Source organism: Lytechinus pictus, chromosome 11, assembly GCF_037042905.1.
Source record: "Lytechinus pictus isolate F3 Inbred chromosome 11, Lp3.0, whole genome shotgun sequence".
In the NCBI taxonomy this organism is placed as follows: domain Eukaryota; kingdom Metazoa; phylum Echinodermata; class Echinoidea; order Temnopleuroida; family Toxopneustidae; genus Lytechinus; species Lytechinus pictus.
This window is the reverse complement of record NC_087255.1, coordinates 25,673,513-25,686,308: the sequence shown is the minus strand read 5'-3', so window position 1 is coordinate 25,686,308 and position 12,796 is coordinate 25,673,513. Positions and strand designations below refer to the sequence as shown.

Genomic DNA, 12,796 nt, shown 5'->3' with positions numbered 1-12,796 from the left:
AAAACGAGCACATGGACCCCATGTTCTTAATATTTTAACGTCATCAGAATATATTCCTCTGAAAATCTAGAGAGTATGATGAAAATGACATGGATTTTTAATGTTTGGGAGCAAAACTACGGAGCTATTCGCTTTTAGAAGATATTAGACTTTTGCACGTTTTCGGCGCATTTTAGGTGGATTTCAATATATTCAAGCCAACTCGCAGCACTTTGGACACTGATAGTTTAAAAACGAGCACATGGACCCCATATTTTTAATATTTTAATGCTTTTAGAATATATTCCTCTACAAATCTAGAGAGTATGATGAAAATGACATGGATTTTGAATGTTTGGGAGCGAAATATGGAACCATTTGCATTTTAGAGGGTATTAAGAGACTTTTGCATGTTTTCGGCGCTTTTTAGGCGATTTTCAAGCCAACTCGCATCACTTGAGACACTCATAGTTTAAAAACGAGCACATGGACCCCATATTTTTAAGATTTTAATGTCTTTAGAATACATTATTCTACAAATCTGGAGAGTATGATGAAAATGACATGGATTTTGCATGTTTTGGGGCAAAACTACGGAACCATTAGCATTTTAGACGGCATTATTAGACTTTTGCAAGTTTTGGATGCATTTTGGGCGATTTTCATGCCAACTCGCCTCACTTTGGACACTCACAGTTAAAAAACGAGCACATGGACCTCATATTTCTAACTTCGCTACACCTTTGATATGCATTCCTCTACAATTTAGCTGAATTTGATAAAAATGACATGGATTTTGAAAAAAGTGCAGCTTACAAAATACTTTTTTTAATTTTTGAGTAGATTCACGTCTTTGAAGATTTGTTTTTTCCGAGTTTTTGCACCATCCTTGCCAAATGAGGGCGCTGTTGACTCCAAATAGATATAGTTTTACCAATTAAAAGACCTTCTCTTACTTTGGTATACACTTTGTTATATATCTTGAGAATTTGATGAAGTTTTATGCGGTATTCACTGAGTAAAGATGATTTAAACTCATTTGGTGAATTCGTGAGGTCTATGAGAGGCATAATTCTCTTGATTGCGCAAGATTGCATATCATTCAAATACGGTGACTTTGAAGACCTGTAGAAAAAAAATAAGCACATGAACCTACATGTATGTTATTTTTTGCATCTTTCTAATGCATAGATACCAAAGTAACTCTGCAAAATTTGGTGAAAATGACATGGACTTCATTTTAACTGTGGAACGTCCTTAACAAGTATTGGAAAAAAAACGATACTCTTAGCAAGTATTCTCTGAAATGAACCCCTAAACAAGTACAGAGATATTTTATTGTTATGTCACGCGTCCGTCGGTTTTACCTTTAGACACCATTATTTTGGTTTAGTACGGCCCCACCTTCCACACCTTGCGCAAATTGGACTCTAAACACGTAGAGTTGGGGCAAAAATGACATCATTTATAAAACATTTTGATTTTTTTTATCATATCCCCGCATATTTGACCCTAAACACGTATATTTTTCGAGCAAAATAGATACCCTTTTTTCAATATTTTTGTGTTTTTGACACCCTTATGACGTTACGTACGTAACGTGCCCTATCTTGAAAAAGACATCATTTTTACGTGTTTTTTTGGTCGCGCATGGTATCCACTCGTCAATGTAAGTGGCCCCCCTCCCCCCCCCCCCCCCCCCCCCCCCCCCCCCGGGAGTGCTTTATCAATCACTGGATTCATAGCTTTATTCTTCTATAACTAAGTTTAAAAAATAAAGTTTTAGATTGCTCCTCTTATTTTATTCTGTCTGATAAGATTGATTCCCTCCTTGTATTTTGGTTTCCTTTAATTCAAGTCGTGATATCTCCTTTGGCCTATCTATTAATGGCATGTTTTCTCTTTCCTCTGTTTTCACTTCAGGCACTTCACCCATGTGGGACTTTGTGTCTCCTGAAGACAACGAGGTACTGATCGATAAGTTCAGAACAGAAAGTAAGAAGGTCATCGACAGGTGGTCCTTGGGGAGCGCATCTACTAATGGTGAGCTTGCCTGTGTTATAAAACATGGAAAAGAGGCCCACATCACAAAGTTTGATAATTGATTGTAAAGTTGATTTGTATAATTTATTGCACATTTCAATCAAGGCAGTCAAATGTTAAAGTTAGCCCTGCGATTAACCCATTTGAGACTAAATGATTTTGCTATAACAAATATTTTTGTAGACCACAGTCCGCAAATATGTGTGCTTTGTCTCCAAGGGGTGATTTCAAGTTCGGTGTTCTGTGTTGGTATTGGTGTTGACAGCGCGAAAAGGTCGCTGAACCGAGCTCCAACACCGAGCTGGGTTCAGAGGAACCAGGGATACCGATCATGTTATCGATAGCCTATGACGTCACAACTCTGCACTGTGCTGCTGATCAACTCAACTTTACGCAAGAACTTCTCGACGGAAGTGAAATTGGTATTAAGAAATTACAGTAAAATGTCATCATACAGAATGCAAAGGCTAAAATCACTTCAAGAATGTAATAGAGTAAACCTTATAATTGTCCAATAAATTGGTTAAGGCATTAATGATTTGCACTCATCTTAACTTTAAAAATCTAATTTTACGGGGATGTTTCATCCTGTTCTTGGGCTTCAAGTCGCCAACACCAAACTTGAAATCACGATTTCCCCAATCCGTTGGTGTTGGTGAATGGGGAAATTACACGTAGATCGTCAACACGAGCTGTGATGCTCGGTTCAGCAGACGACATTCAACACCAGCGCTCAACACGAACTACCGGAAATAGGTCATACTTTCCGAGGTCAATCCCAACACCAGCACCATTTTGAGTATGGTGTTGTGGTTAGTGTTGGTTTTGTCACAACACCAACACTACTTGAAATCACCCAATGGGTTACCGGTAATCATTAAACTTGGTGTTACAGAGCCCAGATTCCTGTATGTGGCTGACAATGTAGACATCTCTTTAGAGGAGTATTTATTTAAGTGTATTTATTTATTTATTAAGTGTAAGAGGAGTATTTGTTGGTGTGAATAATTGCTTTCAACAGCTCAGGAAATACATGAGGGCGACAGGCAATTTTGCCCTGCCCTCATGAGAGCCCAAATAGCCCCTAAAATTCCCCTTTGGGGCGACAATTCTTTTTATAGTCGCCCAAGATCTGTTACAAACAATATTCAAGATTTTGTAAAAAATAAATATTCTAACTGTGGCAGAATGATAATTCCATCTACTGCGTAATTGCTTGTTGCCCCTATAAAGTAGCCCTTAAAATGTGAAAGAAATAGCCACCAAAATTCTGCAAGCACCCCAATACCGATAAAAAGCCCAAATAGCCCCTAAAATTCCCCTTTGGGTCGACAATTCTTTTTATAGTCGCCCAAGATCTGTTACAAACAATATTCAAGATTTTGTAAAAAATAAATATTCTAACTGGCAGAATGATAATTCCATCTACTGCGTAATTGCTTGTTGCCCCTATAAAGTAGCCCTTAAAATGTGAAAGAAATAGCCACCAAAATTCTGCAATCGCCCCAATACCGATAAAAAGATAGCCCCTTAATAATAAAAATTGCTTCCTATCCTGGCTTTCAAATAGTATACCGGTACTCAATCCATTTAAAAAGTTTAATGCTGTAGTAGAATGGTGCACTTAACAGTACAAAAATCTTTTATGATATAGTAACCAGGAGTGCATGGGTAGGGCTGAGTAGGTATCAGGACAACTACCCCCTGGACAATCACCCCCCCGGACAACTACCCCCCGGACAACTACCCCCGGACAATTACCCCCGGACAATTACCCCGCGGACAATTACCCCCGGACAACTACCCCCCGGACAACTACCCCCGGACAATTACCCCCCCCGGACAACTACCCCCCGGACAACTACCCCCCGGACAATTACCCCCGGACAATTACCCCCGGACAACTACCCCCGGACAACTACCCCCCGGACAACTACCCCCCGGACAATTACCCCCCGGACAACTACCCCCCGGACAATTACCCCCTAGACAAAGGGAGTGCACAGAGTCATACGTCGGCCGTACGTTTGACGTAAGAAGTACTCAAGGCATTCTCGAGTATCTTGGAATCAAACGTACGCCGTAAGAAAGCTGTAAAATTGAGCTCCATCCATAGGCGGATCCAGGGGGGGCGAGGGGCCCGCCCCCCCCCCCCCCCCCCCCCATCGGCAGAGCAAAAAAATGAGGAAAAAAAGGGGAAAGAAAGAAAAAAAGAAAAAGAAGGGAAAAGAAAGGAGGAAAAATAAGAGTTAAAATAAGAGGGAGACGAGTGAAAAAAAGGTCAGGGGATGACTTGGAAAATGATTAAAAATATATTTCATGTCACTATATTAATTTTTTTGCTCGCGCTTCGGGCTCGCATAGCCTGTTCGATGAGATACACATCTTGCTATATAGGCTGATATGTAGCTTAAAATGTCAAGTTTTGAAGTCGATATTACAAAGCATATTTCAGCTCTGACATTATTCATAATTTTGTTTGATTTACAAACTGATTTTTAAGTGCTCTGTTTAATGTCCGTTTTATGGTGTGAATATAACTTGCAGCTTGCGCTATGCGCTCGCATTATTTGATTTGCCAAGTTATATAACAAACTACTTAAAACCCCCCTTTTATGACAGTTTACCAAAAATTTCGTCTCACGATTCGCGCTCGCATTTTTGTTAAAAATATATCAACTCACAAATCCTATTCATGATTACAAAAGTGCTTAAAATATCCAGTTTTCAGGCCTCAGTGTCAACACATTTTACTCATTTAGGCTTATTACATTAAAGGAGAATGTGAAACCCTTGAAACCAGCTGAATCCATATCAAAGAGAAAAATCAAAGAAACATATTGTTGAAAGTTTGAGGAAGATTGAATGAATAATAAGAAAGTTATGAGCATTTGAATATTGAGATCACTAATGCCATGTAGATCCTCCCATTGGCAATGCGACCAAGATCTGTGATGTCACACAAGTACAACTCCCTCATTACTTTAGTACTTATTTCACTTATATTCTCACTTTTATAGAGTCTTTCACAAGGTGAGGTGTTCTCTTTATGAGAGGACAAGTACAGTGGTTTCACAACATTATATCATTGATGAATCGTTTGTCATATGATTAGAATGAGCGAAAAGAGATGTTTTGGGGTATATTTTCAGTGTCCAAAAGGGGAGAGTTGTTCATCTGTGACATCATAGATCTTGGTCGCATTGCCAATGGGAGGATCTCCATAGCATTAGTGATCTCGACATTCAAATGCTCATAACTCTTCTATTGCTAGTCCTATTTTACTCAAACTTTTGTTGATCTTATTCTTTGATTTTTCTGCTTTCACAAAAGCTAACTTGCTCCAAGATTTTCATTCTCCTTTAATAAATATGATAATAAAATTTTCATGAATTCTTAATAACTAAATTGTCCCTTTTCAGAAAAGAATATCGACAATATCACAGTTTCATATGTTTCATATCGCGCTCAGGAAGAGGAATAAGAAAGTTGTCATCATTTTCATATGATGACAAAATGTCCTTAGACCTAGAATGTCCAGGTCCTAGGTCAAAATAATAATGAAGATATCAGCTCGCGCTTCACACTCGCATAATTTATTAAGTGCTTTCCACATCCACTTCACAATTTCCATACACAATGCTTTAGATAGTGCTCAAATTCACCATTTTCATACCGAATTATCAAGTATTTTCCGCTCGCGCTTCGCGCTCGCATTGCTTTTTCGATGAGATTAATATCTTGCTCAATATAGGCTGATATGGAGCTTAAAATATAAAGTTTCGAAGTCAATATACAAAACATATTTCATCTTGGATATCGAGCTTTCATTATTTTTGAATTTACAAATTGATTTTTCAAGTGCTCTGTAAAATGTCCGTTTTATGGTCTAAATATTAATATTTCCAGCTCACGATGCTCGGTCGTATTATTTGATTTGCATAGGCCTACTTCTTTATAAATTCTTACAAACCGTCCTTAAAATGCACCTTAAACAAATTGTATACTATCATGATTGCCAATTTGTATAGAAAAAACACTGTATTTGATTATGTCATATTGTTTACAATTTAGTAAATTTGGTACTTAATTTCCTTCTTTAATGTTTAATTGCTCTTACCCAAGAATAATACACACAAAAACACCTTGTAATTTACAAGGTGTTCTTGTGTGTATTATCTTTGCATAAAGTTTTTTTAGCTTACTGTATTAAGTTATAAAGCCACATCTTAATCTGGAATGTGCACCAATTGTTTCATAATTCTTAGCTTCTTGTTAGTTGAACTGTTAAAAAAAAACAGATTTATAGGTCTACTTGACAGTGTTAGTGTTCATAGAACTTTGTGTTATCGACTTTCAATATTTCTACCTATAAAGGTGTTTTTTTAACGTTTTATCTATTTGCCTGATTTCTTACCTGAAATTGATTGATTGATTGATTTTATTTGTCAGGTAACAATGAACAAGTACAAGGAAATTATAAACAGAAGTGTATACCTTGACAGGATTACCCATGAAAGCCGAGATGGCTTATTTCCAATGGGGTCCTTACATCAGTAATTGAAGACAATGTACATCTATGAAAAAACACCTATAGAAATCTACAAACTACATCAATTAAGTCTAGACCGCTAAATTTACACGATGAATTGTAAAACTTAATATATAAAAAGACAAAAACAAATAAGTTTGCCATGAAAAACACTTACGCAGTCAACAAAATATGATTAAAATAATTGTAAAACAGGTTGAGTAAACGATCATTAAACCCAAAATAAATATTTTTAAAAATCAGATCAGTTGGAATCAGAGATATTCAGCATTTGTGACTATTATGACTAATCGGGTTCAATTGTTCTATGAAAATTTAGAATGAGGGCCAGTTTACAAATTTTCTGATGTATATATGCATAGCCAAACGGGAGGTTTCGGGTGCAAGCCCCCCCCCCCATTTTTCATGATGCAGAAGGTGCCGCTAAATAAAAACAAAACAGGAAAAAAGAAGAAAGTGAGAGAACAGGAGAAAGAGCAATATAAAAGAGAAAGAAAAAGTTATTAACGTAAGATAAAGTAGAAAATATTTCGGAAACCTGTGCCACCGACCAAAACTTACAATGGGTCCCGCCTAATTCTAACATTGATGCTGGAGAGAAGGGGGGATTTTCTGAAGGTAATTGTCTGGGGGGTAATTGTCCGGGGGTAGTTGTCCGGGGGGTAATTGTCCGGGGGGTAGTTGTCCGGGGGGTAGTTGTCCGGGGGTAGTTGTCCGGGGGGTAGTTGTCCGGGGGGTAATTGTCTGGGGGGTAATTGTCCGGGGGGTAATTGTCCGGGGGGTAATTGTCCGGGGGGGTAATTGTCCGGGGGGTAATTGTCCTCGGGGGGTAATTGTCCGGGGGGTAGTTGTCCGGGGGTGATTGTCCAGGGGGTAGTTGTCCTAGAACCGGCTGAGTAACCTGTCTGTTCATACATGTACATAAACTGAGTTTCAATTAAATTGACATGTTGACATTAACAACAAATCGCTGCATTTCTGATACACAGGATATTTTACCCAGCTAATTTTTTTGTTCTTGGAGAATATTTTTATGTAATCTTCTCTTCCTTTTTTTCAGAGAAAGATGCAGCAGTTTCTTTTTTGGTGCAGCTTGGAGCTGTGAGAATCACTTTTCAGTCTAGCAGTGATCACATACAATCTGGGAGACGAGGTAAGTTTATGTTTAAGAAAAATACTTGAATCGTTTACATCATATAACATTTTGCTTGACAGATAAAATAACAGAAATTTGCTTGTTCAAACTTGCAGTAAACCATCCATTAGATGGGAAGGAATTTTATCTTTCATTCAAAATTTACAATTTCATTGACCCATCTCTGTCATGTTTTCTGTGGATAAAAGAAACAGTACATCAGGTTGTATTTAAAAAACTACAGAAAAAACAAGTTGGTCGTGATTTTCCTTACTCATTTTTCACTTTTAAACTAACAAACTGGCCATAATTATTAATAGAATATATACAAATGTAAAATGGAGTAGGTATAGAATTTTATTATTCATAATTTGGTAAATTGGTGCAGTGGAGGAGCCAAGTTGCCACTCACTGGTCATCTTTGAACCAGTACGGATGGATTCAATAATCTGTGGAATATTGTTAAGCATGGAAGGTATCTTAAGAAACATTTGTTCTTTTCTTTTGCTTTCTTAGTGTCCGTCCAATTTGAGGACAGACCGCTTTTGGAGACAGAACACGGTGGTTCTGATACAGCAGATCCCCCACCGATGAAGAATGAGGACATCGGTAGCAGAGAGCAATCAGGTGCCTTGACGTCTGCTTCACAAGCAAGCAGTTCCAAAGATGTGCCAATCGACTGTGGTTTGGAGACAAAACATGATGGTCCTGATACAGCAGATCCCCCACTGATAAAGAATGAGGACATCGGTAGCAGAGAGCAATCAGGTGCCTTGACGTCTGCTTCACAAGCAAGCAGTTCCAAAGATGCGCCAATCGACTGTGGTGATGATGGGGACAATGAAAATTATTCAGCATGGATAAGCGAACCTAGTGATGATGATGATGATGATGATACAGTAACTGCAAAGGAGGATGATAGAAGTGCAACTCAACAACCAAGCGAGGAGCATCCATGTCCTAATTGCCATGCCATCCTACACAGCACCTGGGAATTAGATCTGCACAAAGTGAACGATTGTTCTGAGGATCCCATAAAGTATGTGTACAATTGCGATCAATGCACAAAGTCTTTTCTCTGGAAGCTTAAGCTAATTTCGCATTTACGCATTGATCATAAAATGACCCCTCATGATGTTATTGTAAAACTTGAAGAATTGGAAAGTACCAAAATTCAAAAAGGTATGAAAATTAAGACATCCAAGAAGGAATCACACAGACGGCAAGGCCTCAAGAAATCTAGAGGAGAAAGAAAGAGGCAAAAAGTGTCAGGGAGAAAGAAAAAGGGTGAAGGGAGTGTACAGAAAATGAAACGAACCAGAAGCAACATAGCAGTTGCACCTCCGAAATTAAAGAGACTGTGTGTCCGTCTTAAAAAAAATAAAAAGGACGATAGGAATGAATTCAGTTCTTCCAGCAGGCAGACAAGATCTAGTAAGACAGCTGTGGTTTCTAATGTAGATATAGCACCACAGAACTGTACTTCTAATGATCATCAAAAGCTAGAAGCCTTAGATGCTAAATCCAATTGTGAAAGACGTGCTTTAGTGGAAGTTGGTGAAGATGAAATTGTGAGGGAAGAGAAGACGGAATGTAAAGACAATGAAAGACCGACTGTGTGGCCAGAGTATGAGCTCAGTGAAGCTAGACTATTAGAAGAGAATGACCATTCATTAGCTAACTCTGAGAGCAGTGATGACAAGGGATTTACTGATGAGAATGTAGATACATGTACCCCCTCTAGCCCTACAAATGATAATATGAAAAGTGAGGTTCTCACTGACCCGATTGTTGATGACACCCCGGAAGTCATGCTTGAGCCGAGTGAAGAAATTGATCAAAAGAATGTTAGAATTGAAAAGGGAAGAAAGGTATGTGACCAAAATACATGTAACTCCACCATTAGTTCAAAATCAGAGAGTAAAGAAAGCATTTTTAGATGCTTGCTCTGTGATATGGAATTTAAAAAGGCTTATCAATACCACAAGCACATGTTTGATTGTCATAAAGAAAGCAGGTATCGGGAGTTCACATGCAGTACATGTGATAAAATGTTTTTGAACAAATCAATATACACAACTCACATCAAAACCCATATGGACAGAAACAAACGGCAGAAATATCACTGCAAGGAATGCAATAAGTCCTTCTTGTCGAAGTACGATCACATTCTTCATATGGACTGGCATGCTGAGAAATTCAAATGTGAAACGTGTGGTAAGTTGCTTTCGAGCAAAAAAACACTGGAGAGTCATATCAAATGTGTTCACAACAAGTTGAAGTACCCCTGCCACCTCTGTGAGAAGGTATTTGCAAATGAAAAGTATTTAAAGTGGCATATAGAAGACCACGAACTAGGACGGAAATATAAATGTGGAGAATGTGGAAAAGCCTTCCTCCGTCCTCATCAACTGAAATCACACAAGGAACTTGTCCATTCAGGTGCCTGTCAATGCCTTTGTGAACATTGCGGAGCAACTTTCAAGACTCCACAGATCTTGAAACAGCACACTGACACTGTCCACTCCCTTGTTTACAAGTACTCTTGTGATGTTTGCGGGAAGAAATTCAAGCGCACGTCCAACCTGAATTGTCATAAGAAGCTCCATTTCAATGACCCAACGTTGAAGCGTTTTGCTTGTACACTGTGTGATAAGCGTTTCCGAGATCAATGCAAGTTGAAGGTTCATATGGATTGGCATAACAATGTCAGGTCACATACGTGTGCTATTTGTCAAAAATCATTTTTGACAAAAGGTAACCTAACCAAGCACATGTTTACCCACCAGGATAAGAAACGCCATGAATGTGAAATTTGTTCTGTAGGTTTTATAGACCTGCCACAACTAAGGAAACATCTCAAAGTAAAGCACAAGGTCATTCTGAAAAAAATGAAGACCAATGCAAGACTTGAAGCAACCAAGTTAGTTGAAGATGAACCCCTAGTCAATAAATCTGCTGAAGGGCCACTTTTACCATCAGACTCAAGGTCTGCAGACACTGCCAACGATGGTCCAGTTCATCATCAAGAACACTTGACCAACGACAATGTTTATCAAGTATCTGAGGCCAGCATGTATCAAGTACCTGAGCCCAGTGTCAGTGAAAGTGTAGGACAACTGCTTCTAGAAATGGTGACTTTGTAGATGCATGCCAAATTAATCTTGAAGATTGATATATATATATATATATATTCTGAATATTGCTCACAAGCTTTCGTTTGGATGACGGATGCTTTTAATTTGGCAGTGAACTACAACTGTACTGTCATTAGGTGTACTAAAGTGTTTCTGTCCTCTGACTCTCAGAAACAGTGGGTCATGAGGCCCCGTTGAATGAAATTACTATTATTTGGTAGCTTTACCATCCAATGGTAACTACCGTGGTAACGCTGATCAACGGCCAATCAAAATAAGGATCCCATATAAGTTACCATTGCATGGCAAAGCTACCATAATGGTAACTTTTATGCAATGGGCCCTGGATTTGAATCCCAGCCATGTTGTCCATTTCCGTCAGCAAGGGAGTTTCCATGCTGTGCCGCACTCAACCAAGGTGTGGTATGTTGACCTGGGAGCATTAACTACAGTAATACATGTGCAAATGGTTCAGTTGTCAATTACATCATTGTAAAAACATCCATCCTAACCATAAGCTCCCTTTTCTTGTAAACTAACAGGTACAGTAAAATCTTGAAAACAATGATCACCTCTCTTGTAATTGATTGTGACAGGGGTGTGAGAGATCAGATTTTTATCCGATTCCCGATTTTGGGGGTTTTGATTTTCAGCTTAATTTCAGCTTATTTTTGGCTTTCCTCTGTACAAAAAGTATGGGAGCTCTTTCTATTTCAGATTTTTCAACACTCTTCAGCTTTTTTCAGATCTTTTTATTTGTGACCACTCACCCCCCTGTTGTGAGGCAAACTGTTCAGAATACAGTTTCCTTTTTACCAGTAGGTACCTTGTATTGGTGAGTTTTTACAAGGAATCCATGTGGGTGTTTCATCAAGCTGACCATAAGCTACGAGTGACTTCATGAATGACTGGTGATCCTTTCTTGTGGCAAATAATACACACCAGATTTTAATTGGTATGGATGTAGTTCCTATTAGAAAGGGTCACCAGTCGCCCATCCGGAGAAGGTTATGGAGTTTTGTCCCCACTAAACCAATTTGGCAGAAGAGTCTACCCACTGCAGAAACAGTAGCGTTTCAAAAGCATCTTTAGACAAGTGTAAGTCTCTAATATGCTCAAATATAGTAGTTGTATCAAAACTGTTATTTCTGTTGATATGATAGATATATCAGCTAATACATTTAACAATTTACCATTTGGAAGTATAAATAATTCGAATTCTAATGATACGTTGGTTTTGTTTCTAGGACTATGCATAGACTTTTATACTAGCGTATGACTGCAAAATAGCAGACGGGTCACTTCAACTGCCCATATATTATGGACAGTTTGTCCCTCGCAATGCAGTCAATACATGTATTTACAATTGGTTGAAACTATAGTTTACACCTTGCCAAAGACTTTTGAATTAGCATAAATTGTAATTATAAAATATGATTGTACATTTTATGAATAGGCCTACATGGCCCATGATATGAGAGCATTAAAAGCTGTAACTTTACAATGACATCTGACAATATGAACTTTGTGTAGGTTTAAGAGCCAAAAGCAATTCCATATTCTTGCATTTCATACCGTTGCTGGTAAACATTGCTGTAAATATATATTTCTTGTAACTCACTGTATAATGTGACCTGTTTTGTTTGGTTATTTCGCCTCCACTGTAATGAGCTATAGGGCTTTCATTGGTAGAAAATGGGGTACTATTTTATCTACTTTTTCTTTTCTTTCCTTCCTTTTATCAATATTGCTTTTCCCCCTTTTTCTCTCCTTTTTTTCTTATATTATTTTACTTTATTATCTTTTTCTTTTCTTTAATCAACCCCCCCCCCTTTTTTTTTCTTTATCTTCTTCTTCCCCCTCCATTGTGTATGCCCCCTTTCCCTCTGCCTCTACTAAGAGCAGATCTAGGATTTCATAAAAAATGATCCAAAGGGGGTATCAAGAAAA

General features: G+C 38.2%; 1 protein-coding gene across 1 annotated transcript; it reads left to right on the top strand.

Moving 5' to 3' along the window:
• The first annotated feature begins 1,905 nt into the window (after positions 1-1,905).
• On the top strand, positions 1,906-12,474 carry LOC129271075 (zinc finger protein Xfin-like). The gene is made up of 3 exons (XM_054908430.2): positions 1,906-2,022; positions 7,635-7,727; positions 8,226-12,474. The coding sequence occupies exons 1-3, from the start codon at positions 1,914-1,916 to the stop codon at positions 10,853-10,855; spliced, it is 2,832 nt and encodes a 943-aa protein (XP_054764405.2). The 5' UTR covers positions 1,906-1,913; the 3' UTR covers positions 10,856-12,474.
• The last annotated feature ends 322 nt before the right edge of the window (positions 12,475-12,796 follow it).

Excerpts from the sequence above, each read along its gene's own strand:
- LOC129271075 (XM_054908430.2), top strand. The coding sequence starts at position 1,914 with ATGTGGGACTTTGTGTCTCCTGAAGACAACGAGGTACTGATCGATAAG. Across the intron at positions 2,023-7,634 it reads GGGGAGCGCATCTACTAATG|AGAAAGATGCAGCAGTTTCT; the intron begins GTGAGCTTGCCT and ends CCTTTTTTTCAG. Across the intron at positions 7,728-8,225 it reads CATACAATCTGGGAGACGAG|TGTCCGTCCAATTTGAGGAC; the intron begins GTAAGTTTATGT and ends TTGCTTTCTTAG.